This window comes from Ctenopharyngodon idella, chromosome 10 (genome assembly GCF_019924925.1).
Source record: "Ctenopharyngodon idella isolate HZGC_01 chromosome 10, HZGC01, whole genome shotgun sequence".
Classification (NCBI taxonomy): Eukaryota; Metazoa; Chordata; class Actinopteri; order Cypriniformes; family Xenocyprididae; genus Ctenopharyngodon; species Ctenopharyngodon idella.
In genome coordinates this window covers 1,549,292-1,574,086 of record NC_067229.1, presented here as the reverse complement: position 1 = coordinate 1,574,086, position 24,795 = coordinate 1,549,292, and the positions used below count along the sequence as shown (strand labels likewise).

Sequence of the window (24,795 nt, the reverse complement as noted above, 5' to 3'; positions counted from 1 at the left end):
AACATCAACATCTAAACCTCTGTTAATTCTCATTAAGAAGTTTTGTATGAAAGAAATAAAGTCATACTGGTTTGAAATAAGTGCGGATGCTGAGATCTAGAGCAGTGCTTCTCAAACCTGTCCTGGAGGAGCAGCAGCTCTGAACATCTTGTACGTCTCTCTATATCTGACACATCCAGTCTCTACTAATGAGCTCATGAGGTGAATCAGGTGTGATAGATATAAATTAGATATTAGATATTAAAGGAATATAAATTAGGATATTTTACTTTAATTTTACAGTTTTTGTTCGGTAGCTGCTTTTACCAGTCATTTATCATTTTTTTAAATGTTTTTTTTTTTTTTAATGATCTTCAATGCCAGGCATTTCACCTTTTTAATTTTTTTTTTTTACAGTGTACATTGTCTCACTAAACAAGATGCTGCAAAGAAGAACACAATAAGAACCAAATCCTTTGTACACCTTTCCAGAAATTATGATATTTATGTCTATAAGACAAGTCCTATAGGAATCTTATAGAAATAGTTCCAAAATATGATAGAAATTCTAATTAGTACAATTTTGTACAATTTTCTTTCTGGAATCCTTTAGGATTGTTTGACAAGGGCATGGTGTCAAAGACGCCTCCTGGTAACGTTCCCAGAACGTTCAGAGATTAAATGACCAACAGATGACCGTGTGGAAATGTTCTGTGCGACCATAAAATAACCAAAATGGAACGTCCCCCTAAAGTCATATCAGGAACTTTGAACTGCAGCACTTTCATTACCAAAAGAGGATATTTTAGGAAAGTCCCTAATGTTCTGTAAAGTTTTGGAATTTTCGTCACCTTTAGAGAACTTTTAGGGAACATTGCACAAGGTCACGAGAACGTTGCCTTCTACGTGGAGTGCCACAGTGTCACAATAGCTAAAATAAATTATTTGTACATAATTGCAGTGTACTATATTAGTGAACTAGCGTAGGGAATAGTGAATGAGGGTATAGGGTGTGATTTGTAACACAGCCTCTGAGTGTCGACTTTGAGCGATGTTAACTCACAGTATATTCCTATAGGCTATTTTCTCGAAAATGACAAATATTACCCAAAATGCATTGTTTTCTACAGTATATTACTGTTTTAATAGAAAATGGTTTCTTACTGTCAGAATTTGGCCATTTTTTCTACAGCAAGGTCTAACAGTGTGGTTTCATCAGTCTTATAAACTCATGTAAAATGCATCTGCAGTTCCTCAAACCCACCACTAGAGGTCATTACACCATCACAGATTGCACTGTAATATTTAATCTGCCACTCTAAATACAATTTATATAAAATATATAAACCATAAACAAGACTCTAGCATGAGAATAATATGATTAAAGTAACTTCTTGAGAAACTGGCACAAAGTATCAACACTACAATGAATATTTCGGCAGAAGCCACTGGCTCTTTACATGATAAATTGTACTTGCACCGCATTATATTTCTTTCCTCAAAGAGTATGGCTCCATATTTTATAAATCCATTTACACCTACATATTAAATTGCTTGTTGATTTTATTGATAATTGTATTTGAATACAAACCCTTTCATACACTTTTATATTTACAGATTAAAACTCCAAGATAAGTCACAATATTTCTGTTATCTGTTTCCTGTCTGCTCTTGTGGATCTGATGTCATAAACCAGAACGCCAACTGTAGCCACGCCCACTAGAACAGAGACTGCCAATTGGATCACAGCTTCAGTAGAACCACAGCTACAGACGTGGACTTCTGTGGAAAACCAATTAAAGCAATATTATTGCTTTTATAAAACGGTTACCACACAATACAAATATTAAAGCCAAAAACTGTATCAATGCAACTTTCATGAAGTAAAATCTTTAAAAGGCTTCCTTCCACTGGAAAAAATAGTCCCTGACCGTGAACAGCAACAGAAGTTACATTTATTACACCATTAGATGGCCGCAAAGATTGTCTTTATGAGCGAGTTGCTCAGTAGCAAAGACTTTTATAATATGCCTACTCACCATACACAGAAACATTGAATGTTTTTGATGACAGTTTAGCTGCGATTATCTTTACTTCATAGAGTCCAGCATGTTCAGTTGTGGTGTTTGTGATGGTCAGAGATCCAGTTTGATTGTCCAGCTTCAGATCACTTAATTATCTCATTAACTTTAACACTGCTTCAGTGGGTGGAATAAAAATATGGCAGGACTTTTACTTTCTGACCCCTGGAATGTCCACCTCTGATATGTGGAGAAGATTCCTGCCTCCCTGTTGATTTTAGCTATGAGAGACTTTTTAGCTTTTATCAACATCCTGTCCTGCTATTTATATACCTCACAGTCTGACTTCACCTATAACAGAAAAAAAACATCTCCATCTAAACAAGTTGAGTCAATCCACCACAAATCCTTTTTTCAAAACATGTTTTTTGTTTTTCCATGATTTACTATAGCCGCATTTCCACCGCAGGAACTAGGGTCTTTGGGGTGGTACTCGGTGTGCTCTACATCTGCATTTGAAGCAGTTTTGCTCACCACTGGTTTATGACCAGGATCATTACAGCTGTGTCAGCTCCATTTTTCAGTTTCAAATGATCTGTAATTCCAGCTGGGCCTTGTTTATGAAACCATAAGCACCGATCCTGAGGGCTCGAGCAGCCATGGAAAAACACAAGATATTCTCCAGCACGGGCGGACTGGACATCTCGCATACCGGGCACAATAAAAATGTGTTGGAAGAATTCAACTGTTTTACACATATTATGTGTAGTTTTAAAATGAACACAACCTGTGTATTTGTTCACAGCATCAACACAATCTGTGCAGCCAAGAACAGCTGTAATGTGTTAATATTACACATTTACACATCTTTGTGTTCATTTCAGAGGTGAAGACCAGACCTCCAAAACCAAGACCATTCAAGACCAGAGGTGTGGCCAAGACCAGACCTTCCAAGACCAAAACAAGACCATTCAATCAAGATCATTAATTAATCGTGTGACTGTTGAACATTAACGATGAGCACCTGCTGTCAATAAGCAGAATCACCAAAGGAGAAAATCACAATTTTTAAGTCACCATCATGGAGATCAGGATTTGCTTTAGTTGGGCTCTTGACTCTTGACTTTTTAATATTAGATTTTGTTTGGCTGCTGTAACTGAGTCTTAACAGCCAGACAAGCAAACAGAAAAGCTGATCAGGTGGTGTTGGTTATGTTTTCACATAATCATTATTTTATCTGAATCACTGAACTCATTTAGAGCCCAATCTCTGAGTTAGATTTACATTATTGATTACAGCAGCACTGTGATTCTACAGCAGAAGATCAGCTTTATCAATATAATCCAAAGGATTTCTCAAAAGCTGTTCTGAGCAAAAACTTAAAAAAAAAAAAAAAAATCTTTCTTTCAGACACACACAGACATCAAGAATCTGCTGTAGAATCACAGTGCTGCTGTAATCAATAATGTAAATCTAACTCAGAGATTGGGCTCTAAATGAGTTCAGTGATTATGTGAAAACATAACCAACACCACCTGACCATCTTTTCTCTTTGTTTGTCTGGCTGTTATGACTCAGTTAAAACAGTCCAAACAAAATTTTATATTAAAAAGTCAAGGGTCAAGATCTCAACTAAAGCAAACGCCGATCTCCATGATGGTGACTTAAAAATTGTGATTTCTTTGGTGATTCTGCTTGTTAACATCAGATCACGTTTCTGACACATTTACTGTGTTAAAATCATCACACAAAGAATGTGTCAAAATTAACACAATGAGTGTTGTAAGAATTTAGCCAATTTGAGTCAGTTTTTAACAAATGCTTTTTAACACATTCTGAATGTCTGTGTTTGACACAGTGAATGTGTAAAAATTAACACAAGTGTTGTCCCAAAACACAAGCATCGATGTGTAAGACTTTTTTTCTTTTCTTTTTTTTTGTTCTTTTTTTGACTGGACTTGACAAAGAGATCATTGCAAATTTGATCTTCATGTTCAGAAGTAGCACAGGTGTTTTATTTTGTTGTTGTTTTCCTCTTTCCTTCAATGATTCTGCTTGTTAACAGCAGGTGTTCATCACTAGTGCTTGATTAATGACTTAATTATCTCATTAACTTCCCTCTTGAATGGTCTTGGTCTTGGAGGGTCTGGTCTTGACTACACCTCTGGTTAACCTTCCTGACACATTCACTGTGTTAAAATCATTGACTCAATGAATGTGTAAGAATTAACACAACAAGCGTTGTCCCTAAACTCAAGAATTTAACACAGTTTGAGTCAGTTTTAACATATCCTTTCTAAGAGTGAATCTTCTTGAGGGCCAAAAGTTACATAGTGCGTACCTTTAAATAAAAGTTAGAGGTCAAACTCTGAAGAGAAATATCACCATGTATACTTTATTGGAAGATATAGACTTTAGATATAGAAGTTTTACTTTTTCCTTTGCTGTTCTTGCATATCTTAAAAACATGCTCTTTTGTGATGAGTGATATTTTAAGTGTGGACTGGCTTCATATATGCCATGTCTGACAAAACGTCTTGAAATGCTGAGGCGGTGTCTGCTCTCCCTTGGCTGTGCTGGCTAGACATTTGGTCTGATGATCATAATTTAAAACAACAGTAGAGTCAAATTTTCACTCCTCTCACTGCATCTGCATACTGTCATACTGTTACAGCATGTAAGTATTCAAAGGTCATTCATGATGAGTCACTTAACCAAATGCTCTATTCAGATGGTGGGAAAATAAAACTTCAAATCACAAGGCACAATGCAGGATCACAAAATAAAAGAGAATGTTTCAAAGATTCATGTCCCAACAATCAACACAATAAGATGTTTTTAACAGACTACAAAGCCATAACGATTAACTTCTGGACAGTGTAAGGGCCCTTGTAACAGACAACAGCATCAGAAGTGGAATCGTAAATGAGACGGCTTTGTAGTGTCATTCATGATGAGTCACTTAACCAAGTGTGGACCAGCTTCATATGAAGCCATTCCTATGATGCTGTAAAAGCAGAGCTGTGGAAACTGTTCCTCGGCTGTGCTGACTGATGATGCAAAAAGACTTACCGATGATTCAGTTTAATATTCATTTATTTGTGTTATGGTTGAGTCACGTTCACCACATACTCTAGTCTACTTTCAAGGGGAGGTGTTTGGCATCTTAAATGATCATGTGGTCTCTGACAGCGACACACCCCCCGATACGTAACATATGAGTCATCTAGAAATACAGCTCCATTCATTCACAGTACTAAAGCAGATATGAGAGGAAACATGGAGACAAAGAAGTTTTTCCTTAGTTTGTTTGCAGTTACTGCATTCTTGCACGGTAAGACATTTATTTCTCTTCAGGTTGAAAACAAATAATTGAATATATATATATATTCAATATATATACACTACCAGTCAAAAGTTTGGAAACGGTAAGATTTTTAATGTTTTTAAAAGAATTTTCGTCTGCTCACCAAGGCTGCATTTATTTAATTAAAAATTCAGTAAAAACAGTGATATTGTGAAATATTATTACAATTCAAAATAACTGTTTTCTATTTGAAAATATTTGAAAATATAATTTATTCTTGTGATCAAAGCTGAATTTTCAGCATCATTACTCCAGTCTTCAGTGTCACATGATCCTTCAGAAATCATTCTAATATGATGATTTGCTGCTCAAGAAACAAGACAACTAACAAACTTTTTATTGTACTTTTATTTTGAAAATAATAAAATTTTTAAAAGAGGTCAATATTTTCTATTAAAAGGTGCTTTATTAAAAAATTAATAAGTAATATATAAATATTTTTTTTGTAGTAAATTTATGTCAGGTTGTTGTCAGTGCAAAGCAAATGAATCAAAAGTTAAGTAATTTATCCTTAAGTATGAAAGCCCATTTCCACCACAAAAACATATGCATAAAAAGTCAAAATTATGAAATACTTACATCATAATTATGGTCCATGTAACGCTTCACAATTCAGTTTCCAGACCTTACAATGTAAATGCAACAGCAGAAAATTAAAACCAGAAGTATGTTTTTTATTTTTTTTTACCCCTGGTTATATCATCAATGAATATATGACAATTTCTCTACTTTCTTCAAATTTAGCTAAATCTTGGCTTCAGAATCAATTGTTTGAATAAATGAAATTTAACTGATTTTCTATTTTTCCTTTTTTTTGTACAGCACCATGGGCTGTACCGTTAGCACGAGGGTGTGACCACGAACTGATTTAAATCATTAAACACTTTACACTGCATTGAAGAGTATTTTAACAGTTCATATAACACAGAGGACGACCTTTTCCATCCGAAGTGTCATCATTTTTACTGTTAATAACTGTATACTGGCCATCAGCCGAGAAAAGAGAAATCATGTCCTGCTGATTGACCAGCTCATATATCTGTTTATTTACTTGTTCATTATTACTTGATTTTATTTTAGGGTAGAGAGGGGTAAAACACCCCCTTAGGGACTAAATTTTTTCTGTGAAACAAAAGTTAAATGTGTCCAGAATAGTTTTCATAGTTTTAGTGACAATGACATAAATTATAAACCCAGTATGAAAAATGCCCAGTTTTCATGTTATTAGATTTTTAACAGAAATTACACTTATTATGCCCCACATGTGCGATAAAATGTCTCCAGTCTGACAAAACTATTTGCTTAATACTTAACAAAAAAACAAACAAAAATTTTTTTGAAAATATTCTGAAAAATTAATTATATTTTCCTTTAAATAACACATACTCCCAATCTACAGGCATGATTTATAATGAACTGTTCACTCTTTCTTCAGGTGTGTCTGCTGTTGGTTCAGTGTCAGTGTCTGTGATGGAGGGAGATTCAGTCACTCTAAAGACTGGTGTTAAAACAAACCAACAAGAAAAGATTAAATGGTATTTTAATGACACTCTCATCGCACACATCAATGGAAGTCTCAGTGATATCTGTACAGATAAAGGTAATGAGAGATTCAAACACAGACTGAAGCTGGATCATCAGACTGGATCTCTGACCATCATGAACATCAGAAACACACACTCTGGAGTTTATAAAGCAGTGATCATCAAAAAAAGCGAGAATGAAACAATCTTCTATGTTACCGTTTTTGGTGAGTCATTATGTTTAAAAGCAGGTTATGTTTAAATCATATCAGCATGTAAATGCCCATGAAACCCAGAGCTGATTTCCTCATTACCTGGTTTTTTTTTTCTATTGGAGATCCGTTCACTTTTAAGAGTTAGTTTTTTTCTGTTCATACCTTTTTTTTATCTTTTTAAATACATCTGTTATTTCATACTCATAGTTTTAAGTTCACTGGGGTAGTAGAAGATTTGATGTAAATGTGTAAAGATCTCATAATAGTTTGTGAGTTTATCTCATTTAATGACTGCAAGTGATTGTTACATTGCCTTATCTTGGGATATTATAAAGCAGAAAGATATATTTCAGTGTAGTAATGCACTGTACTATATATGTACATGTACAGGTCTATTTGAAAGAAAAGACATGTCCACTATTATCTTGATATTTAGCTGTTTTAAAGTTAATTTTGTTTCTAATGAATGTCTCAGGATCCATTTAATATGCACAACTATTGTCTCAGTTAACTCCTGTTATGGAGTTTATTTTCCCCCAAAAGATCATCCAGCAGCTGTTGGTTTGTGTTTCAGGTGTTCCTGCTCCAGTGTCAGTGAAGGAGGGAGAATCTGTCACTATAGGTCCTGGTGTGATAAACGACTCAAATGATGTGATGATATGGAGTTTTAGTGGCAGACCCATCGCTCAGATCACCGGAAATCAGAGTAAGATCTTTACAGAAGAACAGGGTGATGATGGTGTGAGATCAGTCAGATACAGACTGAACGTGACCCAGACCGGATCTCTGACCATCAAAAACACCAGATCCACAGACTCTGGACTTTATCAACTACAGATCAGCAGCAGCAGATTCAACATCACCAGGAGCTTCTGTGTTTGTGTCACTGGTGAGTGTCATTGATCACTGGAAATTCAGTTAACCCGTTCACTTTTTATTGACTTGATTTAAAATATTAGAGTATTAGGCTATTTAACACAATGTTAAAAATTTATTGTAATTTTACAGTAAATTCCTGGCAACTAATTGCTGGAAAATTTACATAAGTAATAAACAGGTAATATACTGTTTTTTTTTAATACAATAAAGTACACTGTTAGACCTTGCTGTAAAAAAACAGCCAAATTCTGACAGTAACAAACCATTTTCCATTAAAACAGTAATTTACTGTAGAAAACAATGCATTCTGGGTAATATTTGTCATTTTGTCAGAAAGAAGAGAAGAGACAAGCAGAAACACAAGAACTACAACTGACTTCAGTCACACTGAGTGTGAAACCAGTTCACAAACTAGTTTGACATTATTTCTTTCATACATGTACAGACGTTCTTGTTGAGAATTAACAGATTTGGATGTTGATGTTTTATTAAAAATAAAAATTTATTGAAGTTTGCAGTCAACATCGTGGTGACCAGTGTCTGCTTTAGTTGAGCTCTTGACTCTTTTACATTAGTTTTCTCTGGCTGCTGTAACTGAGTGTTTATAAAACACATTTGTTATGGCAGGAAAAAGTCAACATGAAGTTGATCAGGTGTTTTGGCTGTTGTGATGATGCTATAATCATCTTGAACTTGTCTAATTCACTGATCTCTCTCTGTGTCTAGTCTTTGATTTAATAGATATTTTGTGTTTATATGTATTATGTCTGTGATTCAACAGTGTAAGAACCAGGAACATTACAATAAACAGTTATTTGAGAGAAAAATAAGTCCTATAATACATAAAATATTTTGAGCTCCTGCATAACTTGGACAGCAGAGACATCAACAATCAGAATATGAATCTCAACAATAGTGACATTCAAAAGTTTAAAGTCGCAACGCATGCTGGATGCCAGTATAGTTCAAAACTCCCAGCATGCACTGCAGCATGAATAAATTATGCAGCTGAATGGTCCTTTTTTATTGCCACCATTGTTGAGATTGATGTGCTGATTTTTGATATCTGTGTCTCTTAAAAAAAAAAAAAAAAAAAAAAATGCTGCAGCTGTTTTTTGTCCATGATGTTTAAAAATAAACTCTTTTTTAGCTGATTGTTGCTGTAGTTTCACAGTGGTGATAATGTAAAATTTTAGTCTGTTAATAAGGGATAAAACAGCGTGAATTCAGTGAATCAAGAGACAATGTGATGGTTGTCTTCATCAACACATAACTATCAGCACTCAATGATTATTTTCTCCAGGTTTGTTTCTGCCATAACAAAAGTGGCTTGCAAAAATAGTTTAAGCAGTAAAAGAAAAAACAAAAACTGATGGATAAAAAGTCAAGGGTCAAGAGTTCAACTAAAGCAAACACTGATCTCCTCAATGGTGACATCAAACCAAACATTTTCGATAAAACATCAACATCTAAACTTCTGTTAATTCTCAATAAGATCTTCTGTAGAAATAAAGTTATACTGGTCAGTAATAAGTGTAATAATGTGTAATGGCTGGAAGACAGTTGTAGTTCTGCTCGTGTGTTTCTGCTCATATTTTTTCCGTTCTTGTTCCTCTTTTCAGTGATTCTGCTTGTTAACAGCAGGTGTTCATCATTAATGCTCAATCATCGCTTAAATATTAACTTAATTATCTCAGTGCAACACAGCGTCAATGTTACTTTTACTCTGTAGCGTGGACAGAGTTCCTGTCGGGTTGAAAGGGTTAAAGGTGTAAGATAAGAATACAAAATGTATTTTAACAGTAACAAACTGTAAGTTAAAAAAAAGTTATGTACTGGCAACACTGTATGCCAGTACATGTGTTATTGCAAATAAAGAAAACATCTTAATCAGTTTGACAATACGTGCACTGCAAAAGTCTACAACACATACAAATAGACAAACGCGCTGCAAATAGGCCTGCTCATAATGCGCATACGATCAGAATGTTAAGTATAAACAAAAGTACAAACAAAAGTATAAACAAAAAAACTTACCTTTCAGGTGCACACCATGAGTGAACATTGAACAAGCCCAGCCAGCGGTCCCAGACAGGTACGTCAATGTGTTCCCTATAACATTTTCGTTGTGGTCTGTGCCAGTCCCGACGCCAGTACAAACGTATTATTTTGCGTTAAAAATATGAATAAATTATTAATAATAAATAATATATATTTTTTAATAATTTACTTGATTTTATGTCTCAAATCCCAGTCAATTATTCATTGCAGAAAGTGAAAGTAAAAACTCAGCGATGAGAGCTCTACTTCAACTACTTGTTCTGATAACACTATTTAACCTTAATCTATTTCTTAATATTTCTCCTGTGGCCCATATATATTGAAAAAAATGAGAAGAGATGTAGGTGTTACAAGTTGTTTTTTTTTTAAATGAGGAGTTAGCTAATCTTATTACAGCGCGTCGGTTATGCGTGATGCGCTATAAATTATTGCGGGGCAAATTAAATTATTAATTTAATTCTAAAAGTAGCCTAATCATCATCATCATCATCATCATCATTCAGATCATCACAGAAGGGCTTGAGATCGCTGGGCCTTTGCAGCGCGTTTGTCTATTTGTATGTGTTGTCAAACTGAGTGATGATTGACCATTACTGAAGACACCTGATGTTAACAAGCAGAATCACCGAAGGAGAAAAAATCACAATTTTTAAGACACCATCACAGAGATCAGGGTTTGCTTTAGTTGAGCTCTTGACCCTTGACTTTTTAATATTAGATTTTGTAGGTTTGCTGCTTGTAACTGAGTTCTAACAGCCAGACAAGCAAAGAGAAAAGATGATCAGGGTGTTGGTTATGTTTTCACATAATAATTATTTGATCTGAACTCATTTAGAGCCCAATCTCTGAGTTAGATTAACATTATTGATTACAGCAGCACTGTGACTCTACAGCAGAAGATCAGCTTTTTCAATATCCAGCGGATTTCACAAAAGTTGTTTGGATCAAAAAAAAAAAAAAGTCTCTTTAATTTAGAGACACAGACATCAGCGATCAGCCTGTGAATCTCAACAATGTTGAGAATAATAAAGCATGTTGCAATGCATTCTGGGTGCCACCAATCAAAATTCATCCATGGCTCCCATCATGCATTGCTGCATGAATAAATTAGTAATTGTCTTAGTAATTTTATTTTTTGCTATTTTTACGTGACTCAATAATGTAAATCTAACTCAAAGATTGGGCACTAAATGAGTTTGGTGATTCAGATCAAATAATGATCATCTTTTCTTTTTGCTTGTCTGGCTGTTACAACACAGTTACAGCAGCCAAACAAAATCTAAAATATTAAAAAGTCAAGGGTCAAAAGCTCAACTAAAGCAAACCCTGATCTCCAAGATGTTGACTTAAAAATTGTGATTTTTCTCCTTTGGTGATTCTGCTTGTTATCATCAGGTGTCTTCAACAATGGTCAATCATCACTCAGTTAATATATCATTAACTTTAACACTGCTTCAGTGGGTGGAATAAAAATATGGCAGGACTTTTACTTTCTGACCCTTGGAATGTCCACCTCTGATAGTTTGTAAATTTAAACAAACAGTTCGATTATTGAAGATACCTGATGATAACAAGCAGAATCTTATGGCTCCCATCATGCATTTTACCATAATGAACACAATTATAGCAAACAGAGAGAGAGAAAAAAAAAAAAGTGATGTTAAAAAGTCAAGAGTCAAACTGCCTAACTAAAGCAAGCACTAACCACCGTGATGGTGACTTCAGCCAGAACTTATTTTCAATATCTAAACATCTAAACCTCTGTTTATTCTCAATAAGAGCTTCTGTAGACGTGTGACAGAAATAAAGTCAGTCTGGTTAGTAATAAGTGAAGCTGGTAATGCTGTTTGTGGAGTTATTTAATCATCCCTCTGCTGAGACCTTCATAGATTTAATGACTTCTTCTATCTTCAGTTGATTTAATCTAAGCCTGTGGCTGGAAGTCAGTTGTAGTTCTTATGTTTCTCTTTTTTTCTGTTCTTGTTGTTCGTCTGTCCTTCAGTGATTCTGCTTGTTAACAGCAGGTGTTCATCACTAATGCTCAATCATCACTTTATTAATTACTTAATTATCTAATTAACTTCAACACTGATTCAGTGTTCCCTTTTCACACTCTGAGTGTGGACTCATAAACACCAACAGTGTTAATTTAACACTGAGGATTTGGATATGCGGTGGCTGTAAAATAATGCTTCTACAGTGTAGTTACAGTAATATTACAGGACTGTCCATAAATTTCCCATCATGCATTTGCTTTTACAGTTAAAACATGAATACAATGCATTGTTGTAAAATTTATTGTAAAAATTACATCAGTTGTTAACAGTGCATAACAAAATTTATTAATTGACCAAATCCTTAATTCTAAAATAATTCTAAATAACAAAAATGACTGAAAAGCCATCCTTTCCTTTTTATTCTGAGCAGCAGTAGTATTTGTCTGCAAATTTAACATTATAACTGGAAATTTACAGTGTTCATTGTAGATCAGACGGACACACTGATTAACACTAAAGGCTCGTTCACAGCAAGAACAATGCGATAATAATTATATTAGTGTCCACACCAGCGGACTGTTTATTATAAGCGCACTGCAGTCATGTGTCATTACTGGCCGGCTCCTGCATCAGCATCACACGTGAACAGTGTTGGCCAATACTGAGCCGGCATTCAGACGTAAACAGACGCACTGCACTGTGTTTACTATGTCAACAGCATAGGAGAATCACAGGGAAGAGAAGAAACTGTTCAATGAAGTTGTTATTTTGTTTTTTTGTTTTTTTTTGCACACAAAAAGTATTCTCATCACATCAAAACATTAAGGTTGAAGCACTGCAGTCACGTCGACTATTTTAACAATGTCTTTAGTACTTTTCTATAAACATCCTCAATCCTCATTGGTAGATTCTCCCAAAAACAAATTATTTTAATTGGCTCTTTTAATGCTCAAAATAATTAATGAAAAGAAAAGAAAAATGGTCTGCTTATTTATTTGAATGCTGTGCAGGAAATTCCACCAATCAGAAGAGCAGAAAGTGGTAAAAAAAGAACTCTTTGCTCTAAACAAAGTTTGTAATGTTATGATTATCAGAGCTGGTTGGTTTGATTCATGAATGGAACAATTACTTCTGGAACCAGCTCCGCTGAGAAAGTTTGCAGATGCTAATGCGCTGAACTGTGTGTGATTTCTCTGTGCAGATTTGTGTTTGTAGTCTATATGTATGTGTGATGTGGCTTAATTCAAGTCATTTATTCAGACATCACCATTAAATCATAAGATATAATAGCATTTCTGCTCTTCTGCTGTAATATTTCCATCAAGTTTCCATCAAAATCAAAAATTTCAGACTACATCTTTTTCACTGACTGGTAACAGATGTGCTGATTTCTGTAAATGTCACAGCTGTTAATTTCTCTTGCTTTAACATCCTGTAATATATTGTTTTCTTACAGATGGAGAAAAGTCACGTGATCTGAGCGGATCTTAACTGGATCAATGTGTTTCTGCAACTTTATTCCCATTGACGTGATTTAGAAAACACACACTTAAGCTGGTGCTGATGAAATACTTCACTTATTAATCATAAAGCACTTTTTACATGTTATGGAAATAATTACCTTCCTGTTACTGGAAGCACATTTCATTTAGGACATTTAGATGAACATTATCTGGTAGTTGCACCTTATAAACCTGGAATATGTTTACATTATCATTTTGCATGTTTATTATAATAAGTGCATTGGTTTATGGTTATGGAAGAGGTTTGTTTTCAGCAGTTTGTTGAAGGTTGAGATGCTCTCAGCAGATCAGATGGAGTCGAATGTTTCTGCAGTGAAGCTTCATTGTGATCAACCACTAGATGGCGCTTATTCACTCACTCTATTGATATAATTGTTATATATTCAGTTCAACAATAACCTACAGTTTGCATTCATATATCTTGATCAATTCATAAATCAAATGTTTTGCAGCATTTAACCCTCAGTTAACACTCAGTGACATCTTCAAGACAAACCGACCATGAGTTCTCAGGAGTCAACATTATTTACGAAATGTATTAAATTGACAAACTGAATGTGAATATCTGCACTAAACATGTTGTACTGTCAGTTTTTACTTGATTTGTTATCAATGTACTGTATGTGCATATGACTGCACAAAGTGAATAATTCATACATATTGTTTTGCTTCAAAACAAACTTTGTATTATTGTGATCCAGCACAGAGCTAGTTTGTTTGGTTCATTAGAACTCATTAGAATTTGAAATCCTTGTAGAGAAAATTAATTTGAACAATACTTTTAAAGTATATGAATCTGATTGTAACTTTTGCTCTTTTTTTGCATGTTTGTATTGTGAATATATCCTGTTACTGTTGCTTTTAATAACAGTGTGAATAAATGTAACACAAGCTGTTTTAAATAAACAGTTTCAGTGTTATAAATGACCATTTTTAAGCATATTTAGGTTATCATAATATAATATAATCGTATAGTAGTTATTCATATTTTGAATTAGTTTTGAATTATATTTTGTATTGACATTTTAGTTAAAGTTTAGTCATTTTGATTTTGATGTTTTTCTAATTTTTAAAATAAATGTTTAATGATTTATTATACAGTTTTGGTACTTCAACATGAAACGTTGCCTTGGAAAGTAACCGTCACCGAATGCTCTGAGACTTGTGTAAGATCCAAGCGCAGCTTTATTGGTGAATCCAGGATAGTAGTCAAATTGCAGGCAAAGGGTTAAAAACACATGCAAACAATCCAAACCACTAATCAGACAGGAAACTCAGGCAAAAGGGAAAAACTCCACACACGAGACATAAACAAGAGAGAGAGCTCAGATGAGAAGCGTAACACTTGCAAAACCTCAAAGAGAACGACAGAGAAAAACATGGTTTAAACGAAAACAAAACATGGCTGAGACGAACAATGATGAACAACAGCTGAATTCAGTCATTCATGAGGAGTCCACAGGCAAAGGATTATAGAGACTGAAGTTCACGGCTAAGTGGCAAAGGTCAGGGAAGGAGTGCCCTCTAGTGGTCAACCTGGACACACCAGCTGATGACTGTGACAGTAACTGATAGAAAATGTTTATTATTATTTCCACATACACACTGTAAAAAAAAATCTGTAGTTTTTACAAAATAATTTTGGCAGCTGTGGTTGCCAGAATACTTTTGTAAAAAATACAGAAAAACTGTAAACACATTTACAGAACAAACTGTAATTTACAAACAAGAAAATTTGAATGTAAATTAGTAAATTCAACAATGCACACTACTACTAAAATCTGTTTTGTACCTTTAACATATACTGACAACCACCATAATAATTCAGGTGGTAAAAAAGAAAGCCACATGAAGAATCAGAGATCGTCACAAGTAGCTTTTCCACGAGCTGAAGTATATCATCAGTGTTAAATTAACACCCAAAGTGAACATATGAGTCCATCTTGCCGGGTGTTAAAAAGTAACACTGAAGCAGTGTTAAAGTTAATGAGATAATTGATTGATGATTGAGTGATGATTGACAATCAGTGGTGACACCTGATGATAATAAGCAGAATCATTGAAGGAAAGAGAGACAAAAGGTGTTAATTAATGTTTTATGGAATGTTTCATTTCAAGTCACCATGAAAGAGGTTGTTTGCTTTAGTTGGGCTCTTGACTCTTTACCTTTTATTATTAGTTTTTCTCTGGCTGCTCCAGCTTTGTGTTTGTAAAGCACATTTGTTATGGCCAGAGAATATATGATCTGGTCACAATATGTTTTGGTGATGATATTATCATTATGCAATGGCCTGATGTCATTTAGAGTCTAAATCTCTGATTGTATGCTTGATGTGCAGCTTTAGTATTAATGATTGTAGTCCTGTGATTTACAGCTTGAGATCCAACAGCAGTACGAACAATTATTTTATTTTTTATTTTATTTTATTTTTTAAGAAAAATACATTATGTACGAAGTCTTCTCTGTTTAGACACAAACAGACATCAAGAATCAGCATATGATTCTCAAGAACGGTGACAATAAATAAATACAAAATACTGACAAACAGATCAACTCTGAACATCACAAAACAAGCTACTGTCACAACAAAACAACAGAAAAATAAAAGCAAACATGAACAATCTACGAAAATTACAGGACAATTCAGCTGCATAATTTATTCCCATTGACGTGATTTAGAAAACACACACTTAAGCTGGTGCTGATGAAATACTTCACTTATTAATCATAAAGCACTTTTTACATGTTATGGAAATAATTACCTTCCTGTTACTGGAAGCACATTTCATTTAGGACATTTAGATGAACATTATCTGGTAGTTGCACCTTATAAACCTGGAATATGTTTACATTATCATTTTGCATGTTTATTATAATAAGTGCATTGGTTTATGGTTATGGAAGAGGTTTGTTTTCAGCAGTTTGTTGAAGGTTGAGATGCTCTCAGCAGATCAGATGGAGTCGAATGTTTCTGCAGTGAAGCTTCATTGTGATCAACCACTAGATGGCGCTTATTCACTCACTCTACTGATATAATTGTTATATATTTAGTTCAACAATAACCTACAGTTTGCATTCATATATCTTGATCAATTCATAAATCAAATGTTTTGCAGCATTTAACCCTCAGTTAACACTCAGTGACATCTTCAAGACAAAGTTCTCAGGAGTCCACATTATTTACGAAATGTATTAAATTGACAAACTGAATGTGAAGAATATCTGCACTAAACATGTTGTACTGTACGTGCATATGACTGCACAAAGTGAATAATTCATACATATTGTTTTGACCAAAATTAACGGAATGCATAGCTGATATAAAAAATTGGATGACCAGTAATTTCCTACTACTAAATTCAGAAAAAACAGAGATTCAAATTTTTGGACCAAAAACTTCTTCACGTAATAACCTAGAATACTGTCTAACACTTGATGGCTGCTCTGTTAAGTCTTCGTCTCTTAGGAACCTGGGTGTGCTCTTTGATACCAATCTTTCATTTGAAGGCCATGTTTCTAGCATCTGTAAAACCGCATTCTTCCATCTTAAAAATATATCTAAACTACGACATATGCTCTCAATGAAAAATGCAGAACAGTTAGTTCATGCGTTCATGACCTCAAGACTAGATTACTGTAACGCTCTACTGGGTGGTTGTTCCGCTCGCCTGTTAAACAAACTCCAGCTCGTACAAAATGCAGCAGCTAGAGTTCTTACTAGAACTAGGAAGTATGACCATATTAGCCCAGTTCTGTCAACACTGCATTGGCTTCCTGTTAAACATCGTATATATTTTAAAATCTTGCTAATTACTTACAAAGCACTAAATGGTTTAGCTCCCCAGTACCTGAGCGAGCTCCTAATTCATTATAGTCCTTCACGTCTATTGCGATCTCAGAATTCAGGCCAGCTGATAATACCTAGAATATCAAAATCAACCGCAGGTGGAAGATCCTTCTCCTATTTGGCACCTAAACTCTGGAACAATCTTCCTAGCATTGTTCGGGAAGCAGACACACTCTGTCAGTTTAAATCTAGACTAAAAACACATCTCTTTAACCTGGCATACACATAACACATTACCAATTTATTTTTTCAAATCCATTAAAGGATTATTAGGCTGAATAAATTAGGTCAGCCGGAACCGGGAACACTTCCTATAACACCAGATGTACTCGTTACATCAGAAGAAGAATGGCATCTACGCTAATATTAGTCTTTCTGTTTATCCCGAGGTTTACCGTAGTCAACCGGATCCGGGCCGTATCCAGGTGAGATTGAGGACCTGCGCCTTGACACGACCACAATGCACCCTGAAGTGTCAGCAGAGATTGAGTCAACTAGATCATCCATTGTGAAGGCCTCATCGACACGACAGCCAGTGGCACAGTTCCTCAACAAACCGTCCATACCGGCGTGATGAATACGATGGATTGAACTGGAATAAATACTTTGAATGTTGTGATCCTATCGGGCTTATGATAGCTACCTGAATCGTAACAAAGCACTGTTTGCCAGAGGAGAACTGGCACCCCGACTAAGCCTGGTTTCTCCCAAGGTTTTTCTCTCCATTTTAACACCTGTTTGCCACCTGATGTCACCTGTTGGAGTTTGGGTTCCTTGCCGCCGTCGCCTTTGGCTTGCTTAGTTGGGGACACTTGACATTTGACATTTGATATTCAACAGTGCTTTGCATCTGCCTACATTGACAGCATTTTGTTTAAGAGTTGCTGTGCAGCCAAAATTATATACCATTTATCAATGTAAAGCTGCTTTGACACAATCTGCATTGTAAAAAGCGCTATATAAATAAAGGTTACTTGACTTGACTTTTGCTTCAAAACAAACTTTGTATTATTGTGATCCAGCACAGAGCTAGTTTGTTTGGTTCATTAGAACTCATTAGAATTTGAAATCCTTGTGGAGAAAATGAATTTGAACAATACTTTTAAAGTATATGAATCTGATTGTAACTTTTGCTCTTTTTTTGCATGTTTGTATTGTGAATATATCCTATTACTGTTGCTTTTAATAACAGTGTGAATAAATGTAACACAAGCTGTTTTAAATAAACAATTTCAGTGTTATAAATGACCATTTTTAAGCATATTTAGGTTATCATAATATAATATAATCGTATAGTAGTTATTCATATTTTGAATTAGTTTTGAATTATATTTTGTATTGACATTTTAGTTAAAGTTTAGTCATTTTGATTTTGTTGTTTTTCTAATTTTTAAAATAAATGTTTAATGATTTATTATACAGTTTTGGTACTTCAACATGAAACGTTGCCTTGGAAAGTAACCGTCACCGAATGCTCTGAGACTTGTGTAAGATCCAAGCGCAGCTTTATTGGTGAATCCAGGATAGTAGTCAAATTGCAGGCAAAGGGTTAAAAACACATGCAAACAATCCAAACCACTAATCAGACAGGAAACTCAGGCAAAAGGGAAAAACTCCACACACGAGACATAAACAAGAGAGAGAGCTCAGATGAGAAGCGTAACACTTGCAAAACCTCAAAGAGAACGACAGAGAAAAACATGGTTTAAACGAAAACAAAACATGGCTGAGACGAACAATGATGAACAACAGCTGAATTCAGTCATTCATGAGGAGTCCACAGGCAAAGGATTATAGAGACTGAAGTTCACGGCTAAGTGGCAACGGTCAGGGAAGGAGTGCCCTCTAGTGGTCAACCTGGACACACCAGCTGATGACTGTGACAGTAACTGATAGAAAATGTTTATTATTATTTCCACATACACACTGTAAAAAAAAAACTGTAGTTTTTACAAAATAATTTTGGCAGCTGTGGTTGCCAGAATACTTTTGTAAAAAATACAGAAAAACTGTAAACACATTTACAGAACAAACTGTAATTTACAAACAAGAAAATTTGAATGTAAATTAGTAAATTCAACAATGCACACTACTACTAAAATCTGTTTTGTACCTTTAACATATACTGACAACCACCATAATAATTCAGGTGGTAAAAGAGGAAGCCACATGAAGAATCAGAGATCGTCACAAGTAGCTTTTTCACAAGCTGAAGTATATCATCAGTGTTAAATTAACACCCAAAGTGAACATATGAGTCCATCTTGCCGGGTGTTAAAAAGTAACACTGAAGCAGTGTTAAAATTAATGAGATAATTGATTGATGATTGAGTGATGATTGACAATCAGTGGTGACACCTGATGATAATAAGCAGAATCATTGAAGGAAAGAGAGAAAAAAGGTGTTAATTAATGTTTTATGGAATGTTTCATTTCAAGTCACCATGATAGAGGTCAGTGTTTGCTTTAGTTGGGCTCTTGACTCTTTACCTTTTATTAGTTTTTCTCTGGCTGCTCCAGCTTTGTGTTTGTAAAGCACATTTGTTATGGCCAGAGAAAACATGATCTGGTCACAATATGTTTTGATGCTGATATTATCATCATGCAATGGCCTGATGTCATTTAGAGTCTAAATCTCAGACCGTATGCTTGATGTACAGCTTTAGTATTAATGATTGTAGTCCTGTGATTTACAGCTTGAGATCCAACAGCAGTACGAACAATTATTTTATTTTTTATTTTATTTTTTTTTAAGAAAAATACATTATGTACAAAGTCTTCTCTGTTTAGACACACACAGACATCAAGAATCAGCATATGATTCTCAAGAACGGTGACAATAAATAAATACAAAATACTGACAAACAGATCAACTCTGAACATCACAAAACAAGCTACTGTCACAACAAAACAACAGAAAAATAAAAGCAAACATGAACAATCTACGAAAATTACAGGACAATTCAGCTGCATAATTTATTCATGCAGAAATGCATGATGGGAGCCATGGATGAGTTTTGATTGGTGGCTCCCATCATGCACTGCAACATGAAGCACTTTGTTTGATTGTCGCCATTGTTGAGGGTCATATGCTGATTCTTGATGTCTGTGTGTGATTCAAAAAAACTTCAGATTATAAAAGCTCATACCAATACTGGATGTCACCAATGAATCAGGCCATTTTACAATGAGAATGTCATCATCAAAACACAAGCATTATGACTGCGCTTCCCAAAGCATCATAAACCTAAACTGATCAACTTTCACTTACAACACTTGTGGGAAATGCAGCCCAGATCACAGTTTCTCAGGCCGTTACAAATGTGCTCTACAAACACAACTAAAGGAAATGCTTTTCACCATCATGGTGACTTCAAACTAAACTTTCATTAAAACATTAACATCTAAACATCTGTTAATTCTCAATAAGAACTTTTGTTGATGTATGACAGAAATAAAATCAAACTGGTTAATAATAAGTGTAATAATGTTTAATGGCTGGAAGTCAGTTGTAGTTGTCGTGTTTCTCTCTTTTTCTCTTGTTGTTTCTTCAGTGATTCTGCTTATTAACATCAGGTGTCACTACTGATTGTCAATCATCACTCAATCATCAATCAATTATCTCATTAACTTTAACACTGCTTCAGTGTTACTTTTTAACACCCGGCCAGATGGACTCATATGTACACTTTGAGTGTTAATTTAACACTGGGCATTTAGCTGTGTGACCTCTTGGACGCCAATACGGCATTTGTCGGGGTTCAGTTTTAGTCCTCTCTCTCTCGTGCGTTGTAGCATGGCTCTCAGGTTAGTGTCGTGTTCCTCTTTGTCCCTACCGAATACAAGGATGTCATCAACTATGGCAGCAACACCTTTGAGGCCTTCGTACGTTTCATTCACACGCCTCTGGAATTTGTCCTGCGCCGAATTGATCCCAAAGGGTAGTCGGAGGAACCTGTACCTGCCAAACGGTGTATTAAATGTGGTTAGCATTGATGATTCTGTGTGTGGGATTACAAATTTAAGAATCTGTTTAAGATCTGCTGATCCTATAACATCACATGAAATACTATGGTGAAGTACATTGTATTTAGCATTTTAAGGTAAAAAGGATGACTTTCTAAGAAAATCAAGTCAGGCAGCCGAGTAGCTTCAGCTCAGTTATAAAATGTTCAACTGTTTCGCCGTTGGCCTGCATTTTCTCATGGAAGCGATATCTGGCATATATCGGGTTGGATTTGGGAATAATATAAGCTGCATACTTATCGTAGTATGTCTGTAGCTTTTTAGCTTCGTCTTCGGAAAGTGACCAGGTGTTGTATATGTCCTGTCCCTTGTCCCCGATCCATAAAAGAAGGTAACTGCACTTCTCTGGTTCGCATTTCTCCCGCAATGGGCCCGAAAACATCAGCTCGGCTTGTTGTTTGAATCGCCTCCATGCTTCGGGCCGAATTCCAATCCATCCACGGTGCTGGAATGCCATACATCTCCATCATCTTCGCTGTAGGCGGGTCTTTGGACCGTCACTCTGACACCATGTTATGTTTGCCCTTTGGCAAGTTGACTCATCACTACACAGCTAGGAATAATGCTAGGAATTAAACCCACAAAATAGAACCAGAGTCCTATTCCATTATTCCTAGCTGTGGTATTTAGCGGTGACGGCGGCCTGCTTTGAACACTCAGTCATTTTGTTTTTACAGAGGAAAAAGGAAACAACATGGATGTACAGCATATATTAGACATAACATTTTTTTTTCCCCACAGGAAGCATCGCAATTACTAGGAAGTACCGTGTCTATTAATGGGTAAAGATTCATTTACATCTTCATCTATTCAGCTTGAGATCCTTTCCATCTAAACTGGTTATATCTCCGAAGAATAGTAGTGAATGTTTTATTAGTAGGATAATCATATTCATCTGCATTCAAAGCACAACCAAAACAATCTTCTTGAAGGCCAAAAGTTACATAGTGCGTACCTTTAAATAAAAGTTAGAGGTCAAACTCTGAAGAGAAATATCACCATGTATACTTTATCGGAAGATATAGACTTTAGATATAGAAGTTTTACTTTTTCCTTTTCTGTTCTTGCATATCTTAAAAACATGCTCTTTTGTGATGAGTGATTGTTTAAGTGTGGACTGGCTTCATATATGCCATGTCTGACAAAACGTCTTGAAATGCTGAGGCGGTGTCTGCTCTCCCTTGGCTGTGCTGGCTAGACATCTGGTCTGTTGATCATAATTTAAAGCAACAAAATTTTCAATCCTCTCACTGCATCTGCATACTGTTTTTCCATCAGTCACATGGTCTCCGACACCTCATGATACTCAACATCTCTGTAGTTCTTCCAATGAGTTTGGTTTTAGCTAGTTATTTAATGTTATATAAATGGGGTGTAACATCATGATTGACAGCTGTGCTTGCAAATGAGTCTGCAGGAGCAGAAGTGCAGGCAGGACATCAGGATCACTACTGCACAGACCTGACCTGCGTCTCAATGTGCATACTATCCATCCTAAAGAGTATGTGACATTAGTAATATTCAATACTATTTAGGGCGGATAGGGTGGAAGTAATTGATTTTCAATATGTTTTTGCTCTAAACAAAGTTTGTAATGTTCTGATCATCATAGCTGGTTGGTTTGATTCATGGCTTAAAATTCTTTAACAAATGCTTTTTTTAAATCCCTATGGGAGAAATGAATGGAACAATTACTTCTGGAACCAGCTCCGCTGAGAAAGTTTGCAGATGCTAATGCTAAACTGTGTGTGATTTCTCTGTGCAGATTTGTGTTTGTAGTCTATATGTATGTGTGATGTGGCTTAATTCAAGTCATTTATTCAGACATCACCATTAAATCATAAGATATAATAGCATTTCTGCTCTTCTGCTGTAATATTTCCATCAAGTTTCCATCAAAATCAAAAATTTCAGACTACATCTTGTTCACTGACTGGTAACAGATGTGCTGATTTCTGTAAATGTCACAGCTGTTAATTTCTCTCGCTTTAACATCCTGTAATATATTGTTTTCTTACAGATGGAGAAAAGTCACGTGATCTGAGCGGATCTTAACTGGATCAGTGTGTTTCTGCAACTTTATTCCCATTGACGTGATTTAGAAAACACACACTTAAGCTGGTGCTGATGAAATACTTCACTTATTAATCATAAAGCACTTTTTACATGTTATGGAAATAATTACCTTCCTGTTACTGGAAGCACATTTCATTTAGGACATTTAGATGAACATTATCTGGTAGTTGCACCTTATAAACCTGGAATATATTTACATTATCATTTTGCATGTTTATTATAATAAGTGCATTGGTTTATGGTTATGGAAGAGGTTTGTTTTCAGCAGTTTGTTGAAGGTTGAGATGCTCTCAGCAGATCAGATGGAGTCGAATGTTTCTGCAGTGAAGCTTCATTGTGATGAACCACTAGATGGCGCTTATTCACTCACTCTATTGATATAATTGTTATATATTCAGTTCAACAATAACCTACAGTTTGCATTCATATATCTTGATCAATTCATAAATCAAATGTTTTGCAGCATTTAACCCTCAGTTAACACTCAGTGACATCTTCAAGACAAACCGACCATGAGTTCTCAGGACAGTCAACATTATTTACGAAATGTATTAAATTGACAAACTGAATGTGAATATCTGCACTAAACATGTTGTACTGTCAGTTTTTACTTGATTTGTTATCAATGTACTGTATGTGCATATGACTGCACAAAGTGAATAATTCATACAAATTGTTTTGCTTCAAAACAAACTTTGTATTATTGTGATCCAGCACAGAGCTAGTTTGTTTGGCTCATTAGAACTCATTAGAATTTGAAATCCTTGTGGAGAAAATGAATTTGAACAATACTTTTAAAGTATATGAATCTGATTGTAACTTTTGCTCTTTTTTGCATGTTTGTATTGTGAATATATCCTATTACTGTTGCTTTTAATAACAGTGTGAATAAATGTAACACAAGCTGTTTTAAATAAACTGTTTCAGTGTTATAAATGACCATTTTTAAGCATATTTAGGTACTAATATTATCGTAATATAATATAATCGTATAGTAGTTATTCATATTTTGAATTATTTTATATTTTGTATTGACATTTTAGTTTAAAATTTAGTCATTTTGATTTTGTTGTTTTTCTAATTTTTAAAATAAATGTTTAATGATTTATTATACAGTTTTGGTACTTCAACATAAAATGTTGCCTTGGAAAGTAACCGTCACCGAATGCTCTGAGACTTGCGCAGCTTTATTGGTGAATCCAGGATAGTAGTCAAATTGCAGGCAAAGGGTTAAAAACACATGCAAAACCATAGGTCAGGGAAGGAGTGCCCTCTAGTG

At 35.0% G+C, this 24,795-nt stretch overlaps 1 protein-coding gene, 1 long non-coding RNA gene and 1 pseudogene across 4 annotated transcripts; 1 reads left to right on the top strand and 2 right to left on the bottom strand.

Moving 5' to 3' along the window:
* LOC127520208 (uncharacterized) overlaps positions 1-24,795 on the bottom strand; it is a 76,589-nt pseudogene that overhangs the window by 20,482 nt on the left and 31,312 nt on the right.
* Positions 5,207-24,434, top strand: LOC127521166 (peroxidasin homolog). 3 transcript variants are annotated; one of them, XM_051910238.1, is made up of 4 exons: positions 5,207-5,335; positions 6,804-7,118; positions 7,681-7,995; positions 23,461-24,434. In XM_051910238.1, the coding sequence occupies exons 1-4, from the start codon at positions 5,269-5,271 to the stop codon at positions 23,493-23,495; spliced, it is 732 nt and encodes a 243-aa protein (XP_051766198.1). In that variant the 5' UTR covers positions 5,207-5,268; the 3' UTR covers positions 23,496-24,434. The 3 variants fall into 3 exon arrangements, with proteins under 3 accessions (XP_051766198.1, XP_051766200.1, XP_051766199.1); XM_051910240.1 differs by lacking the exon at positions 23,461-24,434 and adding an exon at positions 17,804-18,397; XM_051910239.1 differs by lacking the exon at positions 23,461-24,434 and adding an exon at positions 13,500-14,361.
* On the bottom strand, positions 19,305-22,366 carry LOC127521170 (uncharacterized). Its single transcript, XR_007932298.1, has 2 exons — positions 21,677-22,366; positions 19,305-21,375 (listed from the first exon to the last, which is right to left on the bottom strand). It is a non-coding gene; the product is annotated as an uncharacterized LOC127521170 (long non-coding RNA).